This window comes from Papaver somniferum, chromosome 11, assembly GCF_003573695.1.
Source record: "Papaver somniferum cultivar HN1 chromosome 11, ASM357369v1, whole genome shotgun sequence".
NCBI classification, from domain to species: domain Eukaryota; kingdom Viridiplantae; phylum Streptophyta; class Magnoliopsida; order Ranunculales; family Papaveraceae; genus Papaver; species Papaver somniferum.
Genome location: NC_039368.1, coordinates 127,001,584 through 127,011,218, shown reverse-complemented (window position 1 = coordinate 127,011,218; position 9,635 = coordinate 127,001,584). Strand labels below are relative to the sequence as shown.

Here is a 9,635-nt window from a genome sequence, read left to right as displayed (position 1 = left end):
ACTGTCCGATGACATGAAATAAAGTTTTCTACCGGTGTGATGGATTTTACTAGGAATTAAATTTCAAGTTTGGACAAATTATTGAGGTTGAAGAAAAATCTGACTTACATTTTACAGTAATGAATATGAATTGCTTGAACTATCATTTGAATGAGTTAGAGATGTATCATCATTCATCAAGCTAAAAAGAAAACTAAACTATATTCTTTTTTAATTTTTAAACTATCTCTTGGGCCCGAGGTCTGCCCTGCCCGGCCTGGTCTGGCCTGTATTGTTTCACGGGTATGGACGGGCCATGGACACTAAATTTTTGCTACTACCCGGTCCGGCATGGCTTGTTAAACTTAATGGGTAGTAAGGACTACGAGCCCGTCTGGCCCGGCCTATGCTACAATCGGGCTTGGACTGGCCTGCCCGACCCGATGTACACCCCTAAGCTGAACAGTAAACTGTTCGAGGTAGGGTACTTTGGGTTTGGCCGCTTTGGCGTGACTTAATGCGCTATTCCACTGTTTATGGAAGTTTTCTCAATCAGGTGTATTTTAGGCAATACCCGAGGTATATAAATGTGCGTTTTTTACTTTTCTTATAAACAGATGATTAAAGTCTTTGAATACGAAATACAGAATATATAGGTTTAGGTTTACAATCTTCGTTTGCGTAGTTTATTTTCTTGCTCAAGGTTTCAGAATTATTGGTTTTGATCATCATAGACATGGATCATAAACTGAAAGTAAACCCTCCTTCATTCAAGACTTTTGGATCGTCGGGAAGTAGATTTATGATGAAAAGTGAGCAAACAAAAATTACCAATTCATGCATGACACTAGCCAAAGACGTGTGGTTGGGAGAATCGAAGAATGGCAATCTTGTATTCTCTCCATTCTCGATGGACATTGCTCTTGGTTTACTAGCTTCTGGAGCAACTGGTGAAACCTTAAATCAGATATTAGGGTTTCTGAATTCTGAGAGTCTCAGCAATCTGAATTCCGTTCATTCTCAACTCATCGACATGTTGGGTAAAACACAAACCGAACCTAAACTGTCTTTCGTTGGTGGTGTTTGGGTCAGCTCCTCACTTAAACCTTCGTTCCAACAAGTTGCTCATGCAGTTTACAAAGCGGAAGCCGAGACTGTGGATTTCGTAAATAAGGTATGCGATATTCCTTATATTCTTCTTCTTTTTTTGTGTTCCACATTCATTATTGTTTCGCTGTTCTAACGATTTATCATATGCAGATAATCCTTATATGGCTGTTCTTTTTTTGTGTTAGTTTCCTGTTTGCTTTATGTTCTTCGTTTCTTAATTCTAAATATTCTTTGATGTATGGAACTTGGTTAGAGCGAAGAAGTGCTGAAGAAGGTGAATGCATGGGCTGCAAAGAAAACCAATGGATTAATTCAAGATCTCCTGCCTGCTGACGCAGTCAATGAAAAAGCCAAGTTTATATTGGCGAATGCACTCTATTTTAAAGGATCATGGTGGCAGTATCAATTTAAACCATCACTAACTGAGATGTCAAAGTTCTATCTCCTTGGGGGAAAAGAATCAATAGAAGTTCCATTTATGTCATCAGAGTCATGGAGATACCAATATATAAGTTGTTATAAGAGCTTCAAAGTACTAAGACTACCTTATTTTCGAAGGAATATGGAAATCCGTCAACATTTTTCTATGTACGTAGTTTTACCCATGCAACACGATGGGCTCCGTGAACTTATTGAAGAGGTGAGCTCTGATCCTGCTGCTTTTCTGGATCAGTACCTCCCAGTTATCTATAAATCGGTTCCAACAAGAGAATTCAAGGTTCCCAAGTTCAAAATTTGTTTTGATTTTGAAGCAAAAAGTGTACTACAGGAAAAAGGACTAGTTTTGCCTTTTGATGAATATAAGGCAGAGCTGACTGAGATGCTGGATGCTTATACTGGAAGTACCCTTCATGTTGATAGTAATAAAGAAGAGCTGACTGAGAATATTGGCAACAAGCTTCACGTTTCGAAGGTTTATCACAAGTGTTTTGTTGAAATTGATGAAGTTGGAACAGAAGCTGCTGCTTCTACAGCTATTATTGGGCAGGCATATGCTTGCTGCGGTCCTCTTCCTCCTCCCCCTCCTCCTGTCGATTTCGTAGCGGACCATCCATTCATGTTCATAATCAGAGAGGAGCAGAGTGGTGCAGTGTTGTTCATGGGACATGTCCTAAATCCTTCATTGAACTAGTTTTCTATATAGCTTCCTAGTGTTACTAAGTAGTTTAGAACTTCTGCATCTAAATTCCCTGAACTTTAAGAGAATTAATTTATTATGAGGTCTTGAGATTTTATGAATGATTTTAATTGAAATTTGAGGCAATTACTTGTGTAGTAGTATTCATGCATGTTTTTCTTTACAATGTCACTATTTCTTTTCTCTTACAGATTTTTTCTTATGGGTCTGTTTGGTAGCTTGGATACAAAATACATTATCCATGTTAGGAAATTCTTTGGTTTATCCATGACTATCATGGCAATGGTTATTTTAAATGGTGTTTGTTTTCCATTGTGGGTTAGTGTAGTATATTGTTTGTGAAAAGACTCGTATACAAGCTGAATTAATTAATTGAAAATAAAATAAAAAACTAAACCATATAATTATCTAGTTTTGAGCATACAAAATATTTAAATAAAAATATTAGTTATAAAAGTAATCCTTTAACCCAGTAAAGGATTAAGGTATTCCAGGTTTTACATGGAATTCCAAAACTCCACCTTTTTAGCCTCCTAAAATTTAGGTAGGATATACTATCCTTATCTTGATATGGAATAAGCACCCACACAAACACAATATATCTAAACTTATCCTGCTATGACATCCCATGGCTCGATTGTAAGGTATACAGATCCTAAATTCATCACTATAGTAAGATAATGATACAGAAGCAAGATATATGAAGTTTTAGTAGTGTTTTCTAACGTACCAATATTCAAATCTGCAAATACGTGCGGTCACTTCCATTCCCTGCTTGTAATCCAATCCTGTATTGTGAATTCCGCTAATGGAGATATTTGAAGTTGTGTTCTTCATAACATACTTTAGCGTTGTTAAGTCTTTATTCATAGGCATAAAAATACTTGGGTTTCAATTTCCTTTCCTAGTTTGTGGAAGGTTTCTCAGTTTAGTTCTTTTTCGGTGGAATTACTTGTGTTCATGCATGTTTCCTAGTAATATCCCTATTTCCTAGTTTAGCCTATCCGAGTTGTATAAGGTATGTAGACGTGTGTAATATGTACACAAATAGAGGCTTAAGGCTCTGTAATCCAATATGTAAATTCATTGTTTACGGCTTCGTTTAGGTCTTTTTTATTATTATTATTTTGATCGGCAAAGTCAATTTAGGGTTTTCTTAGTACACAAATTTTGTTCGATCTTAGGAGGCATGGATCATCAGGAATCAAAAGTAAACCATTATTTTTCTTGCTTTGGTCGATGCTTCAAATATGCTGCTAGAGCCAACTCTTTTAGAACATCGAGGTACCGCTACTCAAAAGTTTTTTTTTTTTTTTTTTGAAATAGGCAAGATCAAAATAAATAAGAAAGAGCGCCAAGATAGCACCCTCCAAAAAAATACAAAGAGAGGCGAATAGGGAGTTAACAACGAACTACTCCTTAAACAAACTCACCCAATCGAAAACAAAATCATCAAACTTCATGTTCTTAAAAGAATCAACATTGACAACCCAACTAAGTAACAACAACTTGATATCCAAAATAAGAGAATTTAAAGTTTTTCGTCTTTGTTTCTGCTCTATTATAATGTCGTTTCTTTCGAACCAAACTGACCACCAAATCGCAAAGGGAAGACAAAATCTCAAGAAAATGAGAGGCTTGGTAGAGATCTTCAACTTCCACTTCCAAAGGAATTCGATAATTGTCGTGGGGTGAGCCCAAACAAACCCCAGTTGCTGTAAAAAATGATCCCATATCTGCCTAATAAAAGAACAGTGAAGGAACAAATGCTCTACAGACTCCTCACTGGTATTACAAAATGCACAAATGTTTACTACTGTCATACCCCTTCTAGAAAACATGGAGAGAGTAGGAACAACTCCATTTGCGTCAGCCCACACCAAGAAACTAAATTTAGGAGGAATTGTCTTATTCCAAATGTATTTAGAAGGAAAATTTAAACGTGTGAATTGTTCCTGATTATGCATAAGCCAAGCATAGCAAGAACTAACAGAAAATGTACCTTTTGGATTAGATCTCCACTCCCGTTTATCGTCGTCTGCAGTAAGCTCTCCTTGATTATCTAAAAATCTCGAAAACTCCATTACCTCTTGAATCTCCAGGTCATTAAGCCTTCTACATGGATCAATGTTCCAACACGACCCATTACCATTATCCATGTTCATGTCCTCAACTGTAGCCTCCTTCCTTCCACTGACTTTCCATAATCTTGGATATAACTCTTTAAGAGTTTTTTCATGACACCAAACATCGTCCCAAAAATTGGTTTTATTTCCTCTTCCAACTGAAATTTTCGACCCCTTTTTAAGAAAAGCTAATAGATTAAGAATACCCCGCCATAACCCCCATCCATAGGTTCTCTTAGAATCTTTAGGTAACCAAGCCTTTTCGACACCTCCAAATTTCTCAAAAATAATTTTCCTCCACAAACTAGTCTTCTCCTGTCCATATCTCCACAACCATTTGGTTAATAAAGCGTTATTAGTCGTCTTCAAGTTTCTGATACCCAGTCCGCCATCACTCTTAGGAATACAATTTTTTTTCCACGACCTCCAATGTAACTTTTCCTTAGCAATAGTATCTCCCCAGAGAAAGTTCCGCATCAGTCTTTCTAATTTCTTCGCAATCGAAATAGGAATTTGAAACAAAGAAAGATAATACAAAGGGATGGCCGCTAACGAGCTATTGATGAGCTGAACCCTCCCGGCTTTCGATAGATACCTTCTTTTCCATGGAGCTAGCTTAAGAGTCATTCTTTCAATCACAATATTCCAAACTGATTTTAGCCTAGTAGAAGCCCCAACAGAGATCCCAAGGTAAGAAAATGGAAATTCACCAATCGCACACCTTGCTAAATCTGCACATTCTTGAATACGGTCTTGCTGAATCCCTATACCCATCATAGAACTCTTGGCGAGGTTAACTTTCAGGCCTGTTTTAGCCTTAAAACTCTCTAGAACCTCCATAAGTTTCTGAACTTCTTCAAAAGTTGCAAAACAAAGTGAGCTAACGAAAAAGATGAGCGTCAATCCATTCATGAAACTCGAACAGACGTCGTTAAGCGAATCCAAAAATAAAAATCCATGCATGAAACTCATTAAAGACTTGTGGTTGAGCGAATCGAAGAATGAAAATCTTGTATTCTCTCCGTTCTCAATGGATATTGCTCTTGGGTTATTAGCTTCTGGAGCAAGTGGTGATACCTTAAAACAATTAATAGAGTTCCTCAATTGTGAAAGCCTCGACACTCTAAATTCTAGTCATTCTCAACTCATCGACATGTTGGGAGAAACACAAACCGGATCTAAAAGCATCGACACTCTAAATTCTAGTGATTCTGAACTCAAGGAGATGTTGGGCGAAATACGAACCGGACCTGAACCTGCAGGTCCTAAACTTTCTTTCGTCGGTGGAGTTTGGGTCAGCTCCTTCTCAGCCCTTAAACCTTCATTCCAAGAAGTTGCCCATGCAGTTTACAAAGCGGAAGCTGAGAATGTGGATTTCGCAAATAAGGTGTGTAAATTATTTTTCTCGGTGTCTGTTGAACAGACTCTGTTCTTTCTTTTATGTTTCATGTCCTATTTTCGCAGTTCAATGATTTAATGTGCATGACTTGGTTAATTAGAGCGAAGAAGTATTGAAGAAGGTGAACAAATGCGCTGAAAAGGAAACCGACGGATTAATTAGAAATCTCCTACCTGCCCATGCAGTCAATCACCTTACCTTGTTAATATTGGCGAATGCGCTCTATTTCAAAGGATCATGGAAACAATATCAGTTTGAGCCATCACTAACCAAGATGTCAAAGTTCTATCTCCTCAACAGAAAAAAATCCGTAGATGTTCCATTCATGTCATCGTCGTGGAGAAAGCAATATGTTAATTGTTATGATAGTTTCAAAGTACTGAGACTCCCTTATTACCGAAATTGGAAAAGCCTTTCATATTTTTCTATGTACATAGTTTTACCGGAGCAACATGATGGGCTCGGTAAACTTATTGAAAAGGTGAGCTCTGATCCTGCTGCTTTGCTACATCAATATCTCTCAATTCATCATCCAGTGGTTCCAACAAAAGAATTCAAGATTTCCCAAGTTCAAAATTCGTTTTGATTTTGAAGCAAAAAGTGTTCTACAGAAGTTAGGACTAGTTTTGCCTTTTGATAAATATAAGGCAGAGCTGACTGAGATGGTGAACCTTGACCGTAAGGATAAGCTTCACGTTGATGAGGTTTATCACAAGTGTTTTGTTGAAATTGATGAAGTTGGAACCGAAGCTGCTGCTTCCACATCTGTTATTTGGAATGTGGAGAGTGCCATACGTTCTCCTACTCCTCCTCCCCCTCTTCCTGTTGATTTCGTAGCGGATCATCCATTCATGTTTATAATCAGAGAGAAGGAAAGTGGTGCAGTGTTGTTCATGGGGCATGTCCTTAATCCTTTATCAGACTAGTAGTGTCCCTAAATAGTTTAGATCACTCCGGCTTGATCATCCAACAGCAGTGCTAATACCAAAGATACCTTTGACCCTTGATAATACTCTCATACAACATTCCCACATAAGTTTGTTGCATATGTTTAGCAAAAAAACATTTGAATAATGACAAATCTCAGGCAACAATTGGTTTGGTGTTTTAGTTGGTTATCACGTCGGTCTAACACACTCAAGGTCTCCAGCTCCAGTTCAATCTGATAAGAAATCCCCAATTACTTAGAATTCTTAATTAAAATTAGGGTTAAGGTTAGAAATCCCTAAATTCTCTTGTTTTAGGCATTAGTTTATTTTTGGAAATTGTTCTGTTTTAAGAATTTTATTTTAGATTCCTAATTATAGAAGTAGTTTCCTTTCTAGGTTACCTTTCCTTAATTTTATAGTTCAGTGGCCTATATAAGAAGGTCTAGTGTTATTAGTTTGATTATCTATGAGAATTATAAGTTTGTTCTAAGTTTCTGTGTTCTTTTAAAGTCTACTCTGCTGGCCGTGGGTAAGAACTATTAAGTTCTTATCAATTGGTATCAGAGCAGGCGTATCCTGTTTATGACGAAAACTCGAAAACAAAAACAAGTAATTATGGAGAAGCAATTAGGTGAGCTAACGAAGAAGATGGCTGAGATGACATCAAATCAAGCTTTGTTAATTGAGAGGATTGGCCAGCTTGTGGAAAGCAAAGCAGTTGGGAATAATGAGGGACAAAACCAATCAAAAAGAGGAGGTGAGCGATTATATTTTTCTAAGTTTTATGGATCTGATGTAGAAGGTTGGCTCTTTAAGGCTGCACAATATTTTGAGTATTATGAAACACCTGCGAATCAGAAAATCAAGTTGGCAACATGTAATTTAGATGGTAAAGCTTCACAATGGTATAGGTGGTTGAAGAGAACTAAACCTGTAGTTACTTGGGGAGAATTTGAGAAAGCCATTATTAGCCGTTTCGGTATTACTTCATATGAAGATGCAGGAGCAAAACTCGCTAAAATTAAGCAGTCAGGTTCATATGTAGAATATTGTGAAGAATTTGAACGATTATCAAATTTGGTGGATAATTTACCTGAAGAATTTTTAGTGAGCTGTTTTCTAAGTGGATTAAAAGACGAGGTAAGACTAGAAATTCAATCCCACACTCCTATTAATTTACATGATACAATGGCAATTGGAAGATTACAAGATGAGAAGGTAACATTGCGAAAACAATCATATAGAATAGCACCAAAGACACCTAGTGTTGTTAATACTAGTAGACCTTTTAATTCTAGAGCACCTTTATCATCTTCAAAACCCATGACAGAAACTCCAGTTGTTAGAAGATTAACTCAGGCTGAAGTTGAAGAAATAAGAAAGCAACAACTATGTTATAACTGTGATGAAAAGTGGCACCGAGGTCATCGCTGTAAAACTCAGACATTGTTCTTAATTGATAGATATGACAATCAGGATGAAGATGAAGGTACAGATGAAGTTTCTATAGAAGAAGAATCTGAAAAAGAAACCGTCGAGATTTTTATACATGCACTGGATGGATCATTAGCTCCACAAACCATGCGGGTACAAGGAGAAATTAAGAAGGCTAAAGTTACCATACTTATCGATTCTGGAAGTACCCATAATTTTGTTGATTCTGCGATACCTAAAAGAATGGGAATTAAGATAATTAAAGATGAGACTTTTGAGGTGTTGGTAGCTCATGGTGCTAGAATGACTTGTGAAGGAAGATGCTTGGATCTGGATTATAAGTTAAATAATATGGGTTCAAAGGAACTTTTTATGTATTGCCACTTGGGGAATATGATGTGGTTCTGGGAGTCCAATGGTTAGAAACGTTGGGTCCCATAACTTGGGATTTCAAACATTTAACCATGGATTTTAAGAGGGATGGTGAACGTATTCGACTAGAAGGAGATAAGAAAAATAAAGTAAAGTTAGCCAATATCAATAGCATCCAGAAACTCTTAAATAAGGGATCAACTGGGATCTTTTGCAAAATCAACCAATGTTCAGAAGCACAAATTAGTCAAGAAACACCAGGGGAGATACAAGAATTAATTGAAGAGTTTGGTGAGGTGTTCTCGGTACCCACAATGCTGCCACCTGTGAGGAGCCATGATCACCGCATAACGTTACAACCTGGGAGTGCTCCAATCAATGTACGACCTTACAGGTACGCACATTACCAGAAAGGTGAGATCAAAAATATTGTTAAAGAGTTGGTAGACTCAGGATTAGTTAGGCCAAGCACGAGTCCTTTCTCTTCTCCTGTTTTGTTAGTTAAGAAAAAAGATGACACTTGGCGTATGTGTGTTGATTATAGAGCTTTAAACCAGGCTAATATCAAGGATAAGTTTCCTATTCCAGTCATTGATGAGTTATAATGTCAAGGATAAGTTTCATATTCCAGTCATTGATGAGTTATTAGATGAATTACATGGAGATTTATTATTTTCGAAGCTAGATTTAAGATCGGGTTATCATCAAATTAGGATGTATGAACAAGATATCTACAAAACATCTTTTCGAACCCATGACGGACACTATGAATTCCTAGTGATGCCGTTTGGATTAACTAATGCTCCATATACATTTCAACATCTTATGAATGATGTGTTCATAAATCAATTAAGAAAATCTGTCTTGGTTTTCCTTGATGATATTCTAATCTATAGTCCAACCTGGGAAGCACATTTATTGCACCTTCGTGAAGTATTCCTGACATTAGAAAGCCATCAACTTAAGGTCAAATTAAGTAAATGTTCTTTTTGTACTGAGAGGGTTGAGTATTTGGGTCATATCATCTCAAGAGGAGGAGTGGAAGCTGATCCTAGCAAGATACGGGATATGTTGGACTGGCCGTTACCAAGAACTGTCAAGGCATTACGAGGATTCCTAGGTTTGACAGGATATTATAGGAAATTTGT

General features: G+C 37.1%; 2 protein-coding genes across 2 annotated transcripts; both read left to right on the top strand.

Annotated features, from left to right (window-relative positions):
• The first annotated feature begins 715 nt into the window (after positions 1 to 715).
• LOC113325089 (serpin-Z2B-like) lies at positions 716 to 2,221 on the top strand. The gene is made up of 2 exons (XM_026573323.1): positions 716 to 1,153; positions 1,343 to 2,221. Exons 1-2 carry the CDS (start codon positions 716 to 718, stop codon positions 2,219 to 2,221), a joined length of 1,317 nt encoding a protein of 438 aa, XP_026429108.1.
• A 3,162-nt stretch (positions 2,222 to 5,383) lies between these two features.
• LOC113325088 (serpin-ZXB-like) lies at positions 5,384 to 6,678 on the top strand. The gene is made up of 3 exons (XM_026573322.1): positions 5,384 to 5,740; positions 5,853 to 6,233; positions 6,289 to 6,678. The coding sequence occupies exons 1-3, from the start codon at positions 5,384 to 5,386 to the stop codon at positions 6,676 to 6,678; spliced, it is 1,128 nt and encodes a 375-aa protein (XP_026429107.1).
• Positions 6,679 to 9,635: the final 2,957 nt, after the last annotated feature.